The sequence below is a fragment of the Embiotoca jacksoni genome, unplaced genomic scaffold (genome assembly GCF_022577435.1).
Source record: "Embiotoca jacksoni isolate LCO1_2020_lvr unplaced genomic scaffold, fEmbJac1.0.p SCAF_29, whole genome shotgun sequence".
Lineage (NCBI taxonomy): Eukaryota > Metazoa > Chordata > Actinopteri > Embiotocidae > Embiotoca > Embiotoca jacksoni.
The window spans coordinates 567,144-583,401 of NW_027185380.1; the positions used below are offsets into that span (position 1 = coordinate 567,144).

General features: G+C 45.9%; 1 protein-coding gene across 4 annotated transcripts; it reads right to left on the minus strand.

Moving 5' to 3' along the window:
• Positions 1 to 1,008: 1,008 nt before the first annotated feature.
• esr2a (estrogen receptor 2a) lies at positions 1,009 to 15,935 on the minus strand. 4 transcript variants are annotated; one of them, XM_069161640.1, is made up of 9 exons: positions 15,706 to 15,935; positions 8,855 to 9,573; positions 8,195 to 8,388; positions 7,249 to 7,365; positions 5,986 to 6,300; positions 5,029 to 5,167; positions 4,676 to 4,809; positions 3,664 to 3,847; positions 1,009 to 3,544 (listed from the first exon to the last, which is right to left on the minus strand). In XM_069161640.1, exons 2-9 carry the CDS (start codon positions 9,247 to 9,249, stop codon positions 3,280 to 3,282), a joined length of 1,743 nt encoding a protein of 580 aa, XP_069017741.1. In that variant the 5' UTR covers positions 9,250 to 9,573; positions 15,706 to 15,935; the 3' UTR covers positions 1,009 to 3,279. The 4 variants fall into 4 exon arrangements, with proteins under 4 accessions (XP_069017741.1, XP_069017744.1, XP_069017742.1 ...); XM_069161643.1 differs by lacking the exon at positions 15,706 to 15,935 and adding an exon at positions 12,512 to 12,561; XM_069161641.1 differs by lacking the exon at positions 15,706 to 15,935 and adding an exon at positions 10,361 to 10,756.
• Positions 15,936 to 16,258: the final 323 nt, after the last annotated feature.

The window sequence follows — 16,258 nt, forward strand, 5'->3', positions numbered from 1 at the left end:
GCATGTCGTCCAAAACACTATAAAAAAGTCATATTATAGCATGTCGTCCAAAATACTATAAAAAAGTCATACTATAGCATGTCGTCCAAAATATAAAAAAAGTCATACTATAGCATGTCGTCCAAAATATGAAAAAAAGTCATACTGTAGCATGTCGTCCAAAATACTATAAAAAAGTCATACTGTAGCATATCGTCCAAAATTGCATCAAAAAAGTCACAGTATGTCACAGTAGACATATTGTATGTCTTCCAAAATGTCAAAAATATCTTGGTATGGCAAGTGGACCAAAATGTCCAAAAAATGATCAGTTTATATTGTATGTTGTGTTGTGTGTGAACAGAGGAGGATCCAAGAACAGACACCGAAGCAGGAATTTTTCTTAAAAGGAGAACATAATGAACACATCCTCGTCTCTATAATGCGGTAAAAATGTATATTTTCTCAGTATTGGGGGGGGGGGGACACGACTTCCCCCAATAATTCTGTGGCTACGCCCATGATGGAAGTTGATAAAAAAAAACATTATTTACCATTTTGTAACAGTAATTTGTGAGCTCGGTTGATGAGGAGGTTGGCTGGTCTGAATCCAGCTCAAATGAGCCTGATAGCGTTTCCGTTACTTCTCTGCCGATTAAATCACGTTTGACGGTAAGTTTAAGGAACGACAGACTGTCACCTGTGATTGTGCCTGGTCAGGTGTCACTCAAAAATTAGTCAGCCAATCAGAGGAGATGCTCATTAATATTAATGAGCCGTAGCAGCTTGTTCTCAAAAGAGCTCCACTGAGGCTTTAGAGAGGAAGTGTGAAACGGTACCGAGATGGTTTTTGACACTGAAAACCCCCAAAAAATATCTTCATGAGGATGTCGGCACCATAAATAAATCCACCAGCAACGTTACAATATGGGACAGACGTAAACATTTCTGTCCTTGCTTGCCTGCTTGTTGGATGAAGTCGGTGGAGATCACAGATACGGACTCAAATAACTGACAGAAAGACCAGCGGCCCCTTCACTTATAATTTTAGTGGTTCACAGTCATTTTTCAAAGTTGTCTGAGAACAAGAACACTGTAAATACATGAAGACACTGGTGATACAGTTTGGTGAAAAAGAATGACGAGAGGAAAAGCACAAGGCAGACAGAAGGACTGAAGAGCTGCAGAAGTCCAGAGCCCCCCCCCCCCCCCGCCCCCCCTACAACCACAAATCTTACAGTGCTTCTGGCTTCTGATTGTTGAAGCTGCGTCATGTCACAGTAGCTCCTGTAGCAAGTTCGAAAATACAAAAATTGTCTCTTTTTTTTTTTTCCAGGCAAATTTTGCCAGTTATGAGTGTTATTTTGTCTTAAGAGCAACAGTGGATCTGATTCTTCACAGAAAACAAAGATGTCTTTGATTAAAGCAGAGACGGGTGTAAAGCAGGCGTTCAGGCCCTTCAGTGGTCAACCAGAGGTCTGTTGTCAAGCAACGACGACTAGAAACAGACGGCATGATGTTCAAAATTATCATTATTAAACAGATATAGACAATTGATCAGTTTCTATTCATTTTAACCGAGATAAAACTACTTTAACGTTAGCGTTTCCTGACCAATGCGGACGAGATGACCGTTTTATCTATTGGTGGCAACGCTGCCTTTAATCAGAGTTCATTCACGGCATTAATCCAACGGTGGAAATGTTCTTAAAATATTTGTAGAAACAATCTGCAGATAAAACAGGGAAAGTCTGATTTTGCTGAATCAATCAAGTGACTTAACACAAATATCAAAATGATATTATTCGTGTAACAAAATCTATATCGTCTCTTTTTATACAGCGCATTATTTTTTGCTGACCGAGCTATATTTAGTTCCAGAACAGGTGACCAACAGGTAAATTAAACAGCAGATATTTTGATTACAAAAACAAATATTTGGGGTTTTTTTTGGTTTTTTTTTGCTTTTCTTTAACATAAGAGTAGTTTTAAAATGGATCTTTCTGGTCAGACAGAACAACACGTTTAAAGATGGCCCGAAGGGAAATTAGACCATTTTACTGCATCAACCCAATAATTAACTGGTTAGATTATCAGCGGATTAAATCGATAATGGCAATTTTGCAGCTGCAGTTTGAAGCATGTGCGAAGAGGAAAGTCGTCATCAATGGCCTTTAAGTTTAAGAAAACATCCACACGCAAGCCAAAGCGTGAACTCGGGGGGTGGGGGGGTGGAGGGGGGGGGGGGCAGCGTTTGTTGAAGAAAAGCTGCCGGCGAACAGGTTTGATTCACAGCATTAAATCCACTTCCTACCACAAACAGCTGGTTGTCGACTCTTCGGGCGTCGCGAACACACGGCTGTTTGCGTACACCTCCAGAACTGCGTGGGAACTGACTGCATGGACTCTGATGAACAAGCTCGGCTGTCATTTCTCGCCTGTGACTTCGCACCGCGAGCCTCGTGTCTACCTCGGCCGCCCGCGCGCGACGGCTCGCTGGACTGCTGCGGCGCCGCTACCGCCAGACCAATCTGTGTACACTTAGTTTTGCGCCTTTGATAATCTGCAGCGATCAAAAAAAAAAAAGGATTATTATTGACAATGAAATTCCAATATAAGATTGTAAAAGTTGTAACCAGGATAGAGTTATGCTTCTGGTAAGTTTCTGCTATGACTATATCATACACACACAGCATCCACTTTTTTCCTTTAATAAAATGAAATTGCTAAAATGTTTAAAAAAAAAAAAATAAAAAAAAAGTCAGATGTAGCCTTGACACTGAAACTATGGTGAACAGTACGATGCCTATAATGACTTCGAAAAGCTCTTTACGCTGACAGTTTTTTGCCGAGAATCGCGCGGGAAACAGGCTTTGCGTCAAATCTGGAGTTCGCGTGCAGCTACGGAGACCTCGGGGCGCCGGGAAATGGAAAGCGAGAGGTTCTTGCGAGCGTCACACACAAGGCGAGGTGAGCCGAGTCGGCGTTATCGTCAGACTCCGGCTCTCTCGTCTAAAAACAAAACAAAAACATCTGCAGTTCGCGCATCTTCCCGTTCCTCTCCGGCTGTTCGATATACGGCGGCAACAAATCCCGCAAGTCTAGTCTACGGCTTTAACTTTTAAAGATTGGGAGAGTTCACCTGAAACAGCGCACAGTGTCAAAGGTTCGCCGGTGAGCGATCAGAGGATCCCGCTCTCAAGTCTCTGCCGACCGTTCCTGCGAAGCAAACCCCCGTCGGTCCCGTGAGCTCGTTTTTTTTGTTGGTTTTTTTTTTTTTGCGTGCAAAGCGGCGACGATTCATTGCGTCTGAAAGTCTTGCCGTGACTGCTGGGCTTCGCTTCCGGCTCCGGCGCTGCTGGGGGTCCAGGTGTTGGAGGGTCCGCCGCAGGAGCTGCCGGGCTGAGCGGGAACCTCCCCCGGGTCCGCGGGCTCCTGCTGAGGAGGCCGGCGAGGCAGACGGGAGCCGTGCATGACGTGGGCGTCCAACATCTCCAGCAGCAGGTCGTACAAAGGCACCACGTTCTTCATCTTCATGCAGTGGAGGTGATCCATGCCTTTGTTGCTGCACACGGGAAAATACAAGACAAGAGTTGGTGTTTTTTTTTTTTTTGTTGTTGTTGTTGTTGTTGTTTTTCTCCGATACGCGGGCGTGACGCGAAGGATGGAGGGCGTCCCCGGTACCTGACGTGGCGGATATGCGAGAGCAGCATGAGCAGGTGGGCGAGGCGGGTGTACTGCTGGCGGAAGGTGAGGCCGGTTTTGGCGATGGCCCACACCAGAGCGTCCGTCACGGCGTCCAGGAGACGCAGCAGCTTGGAGCGACTCTGCGGCTCCTCGCTGCCCTCCGACGAGCTGAGGCACATGTCTGGTAACGCAGAAGAGGAAAACGTGTTCGTGCACAAACAAGATGGAGGGGGAGGAGGGGGAGGGGTTTGCTTCGGTGTCGATGGCAAGTCAACTGCGGTTTTGAGTATTATTCCCCCCCCCCCCGTCTACGTCGCCAAAATCTTTCTCCAAATCCAAAGAGAATCAGAAACGTCGCCTCGCACCGCACTTAAGTGCCATTTTTATGTAACGGCGAGTAAACATTTGAGTGTCGAGTTTCTCCGGTCGCAGGTTTCGCGCATCTTTCTCTCAACCGCCTGGCTGACGTTTTGAGTTTAACGACGTTTATGGTCACATTTCAACAAAATTCCCCTCGAACGACGACCATAAAAAAAAAAAAAAAAAAAAGAACATTTTTGACGCGGTGATAAATAAATACCGACCTGAGCACTCGCACATAAAAAAAAACAAAAAATACACCGCTGCAGTTCAGCGGTGCGAGCATTTTTATGATTGCATTTTTTTTTATAAGATATCTATTCATCAACAGCGGATCGTTTATTCGTCTTCCGCCGCGTCCACTCGTAAATGTTTATGACGCAAATGGACCGATCAAGAGTTTTATGTTGTTGTGTCAGTAACGTCTATGCCTTCTTTGTTTCTAACTTTTGAGAATGAAGCAAACCGAATTAAGTGGGGGGGGGGGGGTCACCAGTTAACTTAATCAGGACCTCAAACACTCGACCGAGGTTTCATTGACTGGAGACACATGTGCTCTTTATTTCACCAAGTTTACGTCCGCACACAGACAGACAGACAGACAAGACAGACAGACAAGACAGACAGACAGACAGACGTGCTCACTCACTGGAGTTAAGGAGGATCATGGCCTTGAGGCAGACGTACTCCTCCCTCTGCAGCTTGAGCTCTCTCACCCTGGACGTGGCAGCTACCAGCATGTCAAAGATGTCCGCAAATCCCTGGACACAGCTCCCCTCTTCTCTGCCATTAAAAAACACACACACACACACACACACACACACACACACACACACACACACACACACACACACAAGCAGTCATTCATCACAAACGAGTCCTGATTTTCACCCAATCAAATAAGGCAGAGATGAAAAGACATTTTGAATTCTTCCGTATTAAAAAATGAAAAAAAGAAAAAGGAAGCAGGATCCTTTAATCGTGGCCGACGCGAGGTGGTACCTGCTCAGGCTGAGGTCAGGGGAGAAGATGAGTTTCCCCGGGTGGTCCACCGACCTCCACATCAGTCCCATCATCAGCACCTCCAGCCAGCAGCACTCCAGCAGGTGCACCTGGTCCAAGAGACTGAGCTCGACAAACCCTGAGCAAAAGGACAAACAGAGACGCCGGCAATTCGTGGCGAGAAGTCGTGTTCAGTCTTACAAAACAGAACACATAACAATTGTTGTATCACAGCTCATTGACAAACTCCAATTCCATCAACGCCAAACAGTTTCATAGCACAAAGGAGACCGTTAGCGAGTCTCGCCGAGACTTAGTCACCAACTCTGCTGTGAAGGAACGTTCAAAAGGAAGAGACACATAAAATAGATCATTAATTCATCCTGAGGTTTTTTTTTAAAAGACGTTTTGCATAATTTCAAAGTAAAAAAAAAAAAATGCGTTACGCAATCTGCCTCAGACTCCTTTTCATCTCTTTCAATGTTGCTCATAGGATTTGGTTTCGAAAAGGCCAAAGACACGCACGCAGAGGCAGACACGCACACGCAGACTCAAACAAAAACTATTATTAGCAGCCGTAGTATTTGTTTGCAGCAACAGGGAGGAAGATTCTCGAGGAATTGAGGACGCGCGTTCAAAACTGCTGCAATTTCCCGTAATATCTTGTGTTTGCAGTTTGAATGCGACACCAAGCAAAAGCTCGTCTGTGACTCGAATGTAATGAAGAAGTCCTTTTGACATTTTGGGAAACATAATTAGTTTTTTTTTTTTGCAGAGATTTAGATGAGAAGTTTGATACTGCTGTTGCACGTCTGAGCGGCGACCTTTTAACAAAATGGTTGAAAATCAGTCAAAACTTTGTTTAAAAAGAAGAAATAACGGAAGCTTTTGAAACAGGCCGCGGGGGGGCCTGACAGACACACACACACACACACACACACACACACACACACACACCTGGAATCTTCTTGGCCCAGCTGATCATGTGAACGAGCTCCTTGTCCGCCAGGTTGGTGAGCGACATCATGACGTTCGCTTCGGTCAGCGGCCTCTTCACGTCCCTCATGAGGTAGATCTCCGGCGGCTCCGCCTCCACGAGCCGCGCGATCAGCTGTTCCGGGGTGAGCGCGGGCGGCTGCGGCGGCTCGTTCGACGAACCCTCCTCCGCCGGTCCAGTTACCGCCTTCGGGGCGATCGCCCTGCTGTGCGAGGACAGACGGGTCACCCGCCTCGTCGGCGGGTTCCTGCAGGTCCCGCGCTCCTTACGGATGCCTGAGAGAAAGAAAACTATCGGTAAAGTACAGCAGATGTTTTCACTCGCTCCAGAAAAGACTTTGCGCATTAACGCGAACATGGAAACCCGGCGAGTCCTCGTCAGTACCGCTTCTGTAAGTGTCTTGTGTTTCAAATAAATGGGCCGGACGTGACCGTTCAAACAGGCCAGGAGGGTTTAGCGCCGTGCAGTTCCTGATTTTTACAACAACAAAAAAATCAATCTGGGCCAACCGCAATCCTTAACAGCTAACAGCAGTCGCCTCGAACAGATTCATGTTTACATGGAAATGATTAACTGATGAAGAACAGAATATACAAAGACTGAACAAACAATATTGTCGCTCGACTAACGTTACGAACAAGATCCACCTTCCATCTGACCAGAATCTGATTTGTATGCTATTTTATTCCGCCTCACTTTCAGGATTCCAGTTTTCCATTTCTCTCTTCGCACACCTCCAGCCAGACTTGAACTTTTAACACGACCAAAATATGCAGCGGAGGTTTGTACTCTTTCGCCTCATTTCCTCCAGCACACAGAGGATGTTTATGCATCACCGTGAGCATATTTATTTGGTGCAATGGCATAATGCGTCTGTATTTTCCGAGCCTTTTTTCTCTCCAAGTGCGCGATTCTGTTGCTTTCTGAGTCCCGATGCAAATATCTTCCCGCTATTCGGTTCAAATGAAAAATCATCCAGCTCTTTTTCCCAGTTTTGTGCGGCTTTAATTGTCCGATTTTGTTCTGTAGTTCAGGATAAAAAAAAATGAACGAAACGTCCCGTAGATGACTTCGCCGTTTAGCCAACGATCAGAACGGCGCGTTGTAAAAGGGACGCGTCGTCGAGGTTGAAAGCGTCTTGGAAAATACGACGACTTCCGGTGGGAACCGACGGGCGAAAACTGCCGGACACGCGCATTTAAGGAGGAGAAAGTCACACTAACCACATTTAGTCATCCCGACTTCATAGCATTTGCGAAGGCGACACGCCTGGCAGCTCTTGCGGCGGTTCTTGTCTATAGTGCATTGATTGGTTGCCGGGCAGATGTAGTCATTGTGTCCTGAAACAGAGAAAGAGGTAAACACAAAGATGAAGAGAGACAAACGTCATCTGAAGGCAGCTGAACTTGACCTTTAACCTTCCATTCAATAGTATAAATAAAAAAAAAGAACGCAAATCCACGGGGGCGCCAGAGCCTTTTTGATACTATGACCGGAAAGATAAAAAAAAAAAAGATATCAAAGGCTACAGCGCTGCACTGACGACCCAACAGACTTCCAGACTGAAAGATAAATTCCACGTGTGTTTACCTCCGGCTGAAGGACAATAATGACACACTCTTTTTTTGGATCGATAGACGCCCTCTCACCCGCTTATTGTAGCGTAAACAGGCCGCCCCGTAAGGGCTTAGTCGGCGAGCGCAGAAACTTACGTTCAGACACCCGAGATCCAGTCAAAGTAAAGGATAGACGGCAAACACTCAAAACTCGCGAATTAAAAATAATCAGAAAAGGAGATTTGCTTTGCTTTGCGCGAGCGGATGTTGGGATATTTCACCAGGCGAGGTGCAACTCTGACCTCCGGGCGGCGAGAGGTAAAACATCGGGGAGTCACCGAAGTCAAGAAGATGAATCCTCTGGCGACCGTGAACGTCTCTACAAAACTGAATGGCAATTTATCCCGACAGTTTTTTGAGATATTTCCGCCTGAACCGAAGTGGCGGATGGACAAGGCTAACGTGGCAAATTTATGCGGTGCAGTAAAACTGTATAAAAAAAACAAATGGAGTCAACCGACAGTCACCACCAAAAGCTTCGGCAAACCGATATTCCAGTGACTGTAACCGGCTCTCGTTTTCCAACCGTACGCGCGAAGATCTGGTGTCTCACCTTGGATGCTCCTCTTGAAGAAGGCCTTGCACCCCTCGCACGACCAGACTCCATAGTGGTAGCCCGAAGCATAGTCATGGCACACGGCGCAGAAGTGGAGGTCTGCCTTACCGCCCGATGACACCGCGCCGTCCTCGCTCTCCTGGGGACGCCTCTTCACGCTCTTGCTAACAGATATGTCCGAGTCGCCGCGTCTTCCCGTGACAAAAAAAACAAAAAACAAACAAACAAAAAAACATGCGGGATAAGCAATCTGCTCTCACCGGTGAATGAAATGTTCTGCGTGGGAATTAAATCAGCACCTAATCGTTTAGTGTGGTTATTTCGGCTTAACGTTGCCTTTTGCGAAGCAGTTGAAACGTCGCAAGAGACAGAAGACAAGTTGGGAAAAAGTGCAAATCGCAATTTCATCATATTGAAGCGAAATCACGACGAGCGAAAACCCGCGTGTTTTCGTCGTTATGTTTTGACAAGCGGTAGCAGGTGGCTTTAACGCGGGCCGTTATTTTCTGACATTTTGAAACCTCTCAAAAAGAATTCATCGTAAAAGCAAATGACAGGCAAATCTATTATTAAAAGAACCAGAAGCTGCCGATTAGTGAGCCGAGGTGTTAAAACAGCATGCCAGAGTCAGGGGGGGGCGACGGCCACCGTCCTTACCTGGTCGTTAAGACACTGTCCCAGGGACTCTGGATTGGCTGACCGTGCTGGGGTCGGGCCTGGGAGCGGTGCAGAGGGATGGGCGGGCCCATGTGGGCGTGGCTGGGCCAAAACAAAGAGGCGCCGAGCGACTGATGGACAGAGGGACAGTCCGAGATGCTGGGACCGGCGTAGCTGAAGATAGTCGGGCTGTAGAACGGCAAGGCGGTGAAGTCGTGGCCCGGGTCGGCGTACGGGGACGGGATGCAGATGGGCTGGCTGGTTTCAAGGGACAGGCCGGGAGAGGAGCAGCTGATGATCGGGGAGAGGACGCGGCCGCCCACTCGGCTGGAGTCCACCTCCTGGAGCTGCAGGAGGGGCTGGTGCTTCTCCGGAGAGGAGGAGGCGGCGGCCATCGCAACAACAGGAAAAGTCTCGGCGGTCAGTGGGGTTACCACATCATCGACGTAGAGGGAGGCAGCAGATCCACCTCCCACGGGCCGGGAGAGCTCGATGTCGCTCACGAGCTCACATGGTGAAGCGTCGGCACCGACGGACGCGTCGGACCGGACGCGCTTCCCTCTGTTCCGACGCCGCCCGGCGCGACGGGTGAATTCTCGCGAAGCGATCCGGAAGACGGTGAGCACGGGGGAGACGAGTCGGAGCGGGGAGGAAGTTCAGCAATCCGTCTCGGTCCAGCCATGAGCCTCACATCATTCAGTGTCAGCGGAGCTCGCCACCTGGAAGAACACATGAAAAACTGAAAGGCCGGGGGTGAAATGAGATGTTCGATTTTTTTTTTAATGTGATTTTTGGCTCTATTTCAACAGTCTAGAGTCTAAAGTGCGCGACACTCGCGCGTTTAGGAAATGTCCAAATCCGTTTGTGCTGGTTTAACATCAGATAATCTGAGCACGGGTTGAAACACGCGATTCCAAGGGGGTTCCTACTTTAATTCATCACAGGTCAGGTTTCGGGGCGTGACGTGAAATAAACCAATCGGAGCGTCCCCACCTTTAAAAACAAAATTTAAAAAATTTAAAAAAAAAATTAAAGTAAGCAAATTCCATTTAAGATCACCAAGTGGGCAGAATAACCTCATAAATATATCAAAATTAAAAAAATTTAAAAATCCCTTTTTCCTCTCAATGATTATTTATACAGAACACACACACACACACACACACACACACACACACACACACACACACACACACACACACACACACACACACACACAATCAAGTTGCTGAGTGAAACTTCAGGCTCCCGGTTGCCAGAAAATATTATCGTTGCGAAGGGAGACGCTCTTCTCCTTTCGTGAGGAGTGCAGTTTGCAAAAACGACGAGAGGAAATAGAGATGAGGATTTACGACGTCCCGCGGGCAGCCGGTGGATCGATACGCGCGGCGCGCGGCGGCCGCCGTGCAGTCGGAAGACGTGTTGGTTTAGTGTTTGGACATCTGACGGAGTTAATCATTCCTGGGTGGCGGGAGTCTGTCAGAGTTGGTACACGGTGTCTCTTACCTTTATGGCATCGAGCCCGCCGCTGTAAATTATTACTCGTCCAGAAGAAGAAGAAGAAGAAGAAGAAGATGAAGAAAAAAAAAAAGGCTCCATTAATTAATCTTGCCGAATAGCTGAGAGAAGCTTTTGGTTTGGCCGGCCAACAAAACTCCATAATCTGTAGGAGTGTCCGCGAGTCTTGTGCTGTGAAATGAGCGCTGCTGTAAAATTACCCGCACCGCTGCGACGAGTCCAAGTGGCCGTTAATTATATTGGAAACTGAAAATCGACATCGCCCCGATACGATATTAAAACGTAACATGAGAAATTACTCCCGCAGCTGTGAAAACACAAGAGGAACGGAGCCATTTGAACAAGACTTCAAATCAACAACAAACATTCAAGCGTTTTTATACATATTAAAAAAAAAAATAATAGTCTCGTTTTTGTCAGATATATTAACGAGAAACATTATACTGTATTGTTATATTTTGTGGATGTTTGTATTTCTGCATGCTTAATAAAAAATAGAAGAAAAAAAAACGCCACTTTAGATGTTCTGCAGAAAAAAAGAAGAAAAAAAAAGACAGGGAAGCAGTTGTAACCACGACCTTTGACTCGCTGAAGAGGTGTGGACACACCGTGGGTCGGCCGGTCCTGAGAGGGTCGCGGACCGGCACATAAAGGCAGATTCACGTCGTCCGCACTCCGATTTTACCCAATTTCACACTTCTTATTTATACTTTCAGGAGAAATTCTGTTCTGCAAACAGACAAAATTTACTTTGTGCATATTTACAAAACACAGATTTCTATCTTCTTCGCGTCTCAGACACACCGGCCTTCATTAAAAAAAAAAAAAAAAAAAAAAAAAACGGCAGCAACAGTTTGTGGAATATTTTAACGACCTTTGGCTCACAACGCCGAGTGCGCGTTGGCAGAGGGAGGGCAGCTTCGCCCGTGTAACTTCTTGGAGTTTATCATCTCTGTCCTGACGTCAAACTGATTAAATGTCCGGTGTCTCGGGGAGTTTGAGCAACTCTCCGTTTGAAGTTTAATTAAACGGCTCGCCAGCTCATCTGTTTCTACTCGAAACACGAGGGGGGGGGGGGGGGGGGGGGGGAGGGTGATTGACGATTAAAAGTATTAAGAGCGCATCATAAAAACTTCAGCTGCGACGTCATGAACGATATCCGAGGAGCTTCGAATCCGACGACGCGCCCGTCCTCTTCGAGCGTCTCGGCTTCACAGAGCGTCCGGCGACCTTCCCTCCCGCGGCCGACGGCCCTCCTCCCAAAACGCGTCGGTCGCTTCAAGGGGGGGGGGGGGGGCAAGAGAAGAAGCTCGTGAACCGGGCTCTCGCTTCTCCGATAACAATTTCGGGGCTGAAAAGCAGATGTCGGAAGAAGGCTCTTTTGCTCCCTTTTGAAACTCTTGACCTCTTGACCTCGGCCTTCGAACCCCCTCGCCGTCACGCCGTCCGGGAGCTGGCAGGCTCCGCCGTGGGAGAAAACCTCCCCGCTCCTCCGTCCGGCCGCAGCTGATGTCGGCCCGCGCAGCTGACGTCGGGAGACGACGGCCCGGCCCGGCCCGGCCCGGCCCGGCCCCGGGGGCGTCCGACGCTTCGCCCCGGCGGTTTCGGGAAATGTTACTCGAGGACGTCGGCGGCCGCGTCGGCGTCTCCCCGCGGCCTAAACGTCGCCGCCTTCCGGAGGCAGACAGCGGCGTCAGCAGAAACCGGCGGGGTTCAAATTTGAAGGGGGGGGAGGAGGTTTGCGAGTTGTATGAACTTCATTTAAGGCCTTTCGAGGCTTTACACAGAAAACATTTAGATGCCGAAGTTTGTTCGGTCGTCAAAAGAGGAAAGAAGCCAAAACGCAAAGAATGCACACTTCTGTTTCTTTATGTCTATCGTCCATTTAAAACCAACCGGTTAGTTTAATCCATCTTTAAAAGGTACGCTAACCACATCAAGTCATATAAAGAGTCTGTGGTCGGAGGCTGATGCAGCCGTTACCACGACACCCCAACATGTGGCCAGTTTAGGAGTTACTTTACTTTTTGTTGTTGTTTTTTTTGTATCCCTTATAAACGAGATGTTTGACATCAAAAGGTTTTTGTTTCAATTTCAGGAAACAAGAAAAAAAAAGAAAGGTTCCGTCGGCTTTCTCACCAAAACTGAATCGGCAGAGGAGATTAGACGCGAAACCTCGGCGACTTTGCCTCGCCGCAGCGTACGCAACCCACTCGACCGCACGCAACCGCCAGCGCACGAAGGATGAAAACCTCCTAAAGAAAAAAAAAAAAACAGATCAAAGCCGAATAAAGCACAATCTGCAGCGACGAGAACTCCTCCTGGCCGCTCGCCAGAAAACACAAAAAGCTCAAGGTCGTGTCATTTTCTCATCCGAAAGTCTCGCCGCCTCCTTAAAAAAAAAAAAAAATCAAACGGAAACGGATGCGAAACAGCTCCGTAAGCAGACGGCGAACCCGACTATATTCAGCGTGGAAGTACGAGTGGAGACGCGAGGGTGCCAGAGAATGTGAAATAAATAAATTAAAAAATCTCCCCGAAGGATGTTCCGCTTTGGACCGACGACATATCGTTCTCAAAAAAAAGGCAAAATTTAAACATTTAAAAGTGTTATTTTTGAGCTTCCCGGCGACACTCCACTCAACTAAACACCGATTCGCTCGTTTAATATTCGTCCTCGCGCACTTTAAATCACCCCAAAAACGAACAGGATGCATTTGTGAAGTTTCAGGTTTGGTTTTTTTTTTGGGTTTTTTTTTTCAAATAAGCGAGAGAGCAAAATGAGTCATTTTCCTGCAGCTGTATTTTCAGAGACTCTTGTTTGATGTGAGCAACAGATACTATAAGAGCTACGCTACCAGACTCTGACTGACATCAATCTTCAGGAAATACAAAAAAAAACTGTTTTTTTTTTTGTTTGTTCCCCAGAAAGGTGACAGGAAGTGCTGCTCTGTTCTACATCCATCAGGTGAGAAGAGAGAAATGACGCATTTTAATGGAGGCTCTTGTTTTTAATGTTTGCCTCCCTCTGATGGATCTTTCATTTTGCACGCGCAAACCGACGAATAAACACATTCTGAGAGGACGGAAATCGGATCGTCGCTCAAACCGGCGTCACTGCAAGTCGAACGGTTGACAATTAAAAAAAAAAGAGCGGAGAACTTCTGAATGCACTTTTTTGCATCTATTCCCTTCCACACACTAACCCTTCATTACCGTACTAACTTTGTAACACTCAGTAGTACGAGCCTTTATGCATTTTAGGTCCGTTTAGTGTAGAGCTGATTATTTTTGAAATACATTTGTCCAGAAAATGCCTAGAAAATAGTGAATCGTTTTAATGTTTCAAATGTTTGGTTCTGCAAGCGAAGGTCTTTAGTTTATGATCATGTACACCCAAAAAAGAAAAAGAAAAAAAAAAAAGCATGAAATCTTCACATTTTAAACACTATAACCAGCAAATGTTTGTCAGTTTTTAATTTAACAATAACTATTAACAATGAAAAAAAAACCAACGACAGACTGACCTTTTTTTTTTTATTATTTGGTGTGATTTTGATCTAAGAATTGTATCTCTTATCTGTTTTGGCATGGACAAAATGTAAAACAATAAAATAAACCCTGTGTGTTTGCATCCAAAACCTTTGTTAGAATAGATTACTTCGCCCGATAACCAAATCAGTGAGCGAGTGATAGAAGACGTATTCCCATTCATTAACTTGAGTAAAAGTACCAATACATCAAAGTACCGACACTCCATTACGAGTAAAAGTCCTGCATGAGACCTTCTAGTAAAATGACATTAGTATTAAAGTACTGATTTAATCCGCCTGACTAACACATGATTATATGTGACATCATTAATACTAAAGCATCAGTGCCTGTTGTAGCTGCTGCAGGTGGAGCTGGTTTGAACTTCTTTTGAACAGATAAATGTGATTACCAGGAGAGGAAGGGAGACAAATCTGCTTTCCGTTTTTGGACTCCCCCCCCCCCCCTCAAATCTATCATTTTTGGCGAGATATTGGATCCTCTTAAAATGTACCGAGAAAACCATCTGAAGAAGTTTAGAGGGGGGAAAAAATAAATAAATCACTTAACTCAAGACATCTAAAACGTGATCCCCGCTCTACACTGATTTTTGTAAGAATTCAGAAACCCCCCCCCCCCCAAAAAAGCTGTAAACCACTAATTAGAAAATTAACGTCTTATATTAAAAACAAAAAAAAAACCTTTTTATATTATTATTGGCCCCTAAATTATTGAACAAGCTTCATGAGGAAATATTTTCTTAAAACATAAGTTTTATCACCGAGCCTTTCCTGATTTTAGCGATCCAATTCGAGTTCTCATTTTAGTGCCACTTCTGGGATTTGATGTCATTTTATGTTGCAACAAAAAAAAAAAAAAAAAATTGCATTTGTTTTACGAGGCCGTTGCTTTACTTTTATACGATCATTGCGTCACTGGATTTTACAGCTTGTTTGGTTTCATAGTTTGTTCGGATTTTTATGGCTCGTTTTTTTTTTTTTTTTTTTTTTTTGCTGCGAAGCATAATTAATGTTAGTGTCATTATTACCGTGTCAAATCATCTGAACCGAAGCCGTAAAAATAAATGTAGTGAAGTACGATATTTCCCTCTGGGGACGTAGCAGATGTAGGAGTTTAAGTGTAAAGTAGCGTCAAATAAGAAACACTGGAGTGGAGTTGCAGTGCAGCGCAATAATACTCTCCGAGTTGGTCTCCGCACTTTCCCCCCCCCCCCTGTGAGCGCGTCTGTATCAGAGCAGCTGGCTGATAGCGGCCGCTTGTTTACACAGTGATAAGTGCTTTTTGAAGTGGCCTAATGTTCACATTGGACCTTTTTTTTTTTAATATATATATATAATGTAAAACTGTGATTCTCTAAGCACATTAGAGACCCGTGATTAGACACAGAACAGAGACGCGAGAGCCCAACTTATCAATATATAGAAAGCACTATGGACTGATTGGAAAGCAAAAAAAAAAAAAATAATAATTTAAATGCGTCTTCCATAATTCAGATATTCTTAAATATCTCTTTGCAAGTTTCCAGATGTCTTTTTCTGAAAGAAGCCCCAGTTAAGATCGAATACTGATTAGTGGGGAAAAAATATCATTAATGCTTTCGGCTTAATAAACCTTGAGAGTCTGGGATCTCCTGCCGGACTTTATTGTGCCACCTTGTTAACCCGGGCCTCCCCCGCTTTGTCGCCCGCAGCCCGAATATTTCACCCCCGCGCGGATAGCCCGCTTCGACGCAGGAGAAGTTGGTTTTTTTTTTGCGTGAGTAAACTCGGGATCGCGCCTACCTGTTTGCTCGGGAGGCAGCAACTGCAGAGAAAAGTTTTGTCGGTTCTCGCGGCACCGGGAGTCCCGCCGCGGCGTCCCCGTGTCGGGAAAGTGCGACGATAAAAGCGGGAGCGAGGACGTGACGAGCCGGAGGACAGTCCCGAGGAGAAGCTCACCGACACTCGCGCTGCCGCGACATACGACGCTCGGTCGGTTTCAGCTCGGAGGCTAAAAAGACCAGCTGCGTTTAGGGAAATGGACTCAAGTGAGACAGAGTTAGATTGCGCAAGTTCCGGCCCGGACCTTCACAATAAAATAACTCAAACCGCACGGACTTACAAAATCCTATTTAAAAAAAAAAAAAAGGTCATATTGCCTTTCTTACGATTTCCGACCTTTTTCATTTTTAGGATGGTTATACTCGTGTTTTAGATATTGTCTTCCGTCTCTATTATCCCCCCATTTACCCCGTATATTTGTAAAGAAAAGTGTAACGTTTGTTTTGAAAAGGGCTTTATAAAATTTTTTAAAAAAAAATACACTACAAAAGATCCAAAGGTTTGTCAGATAACA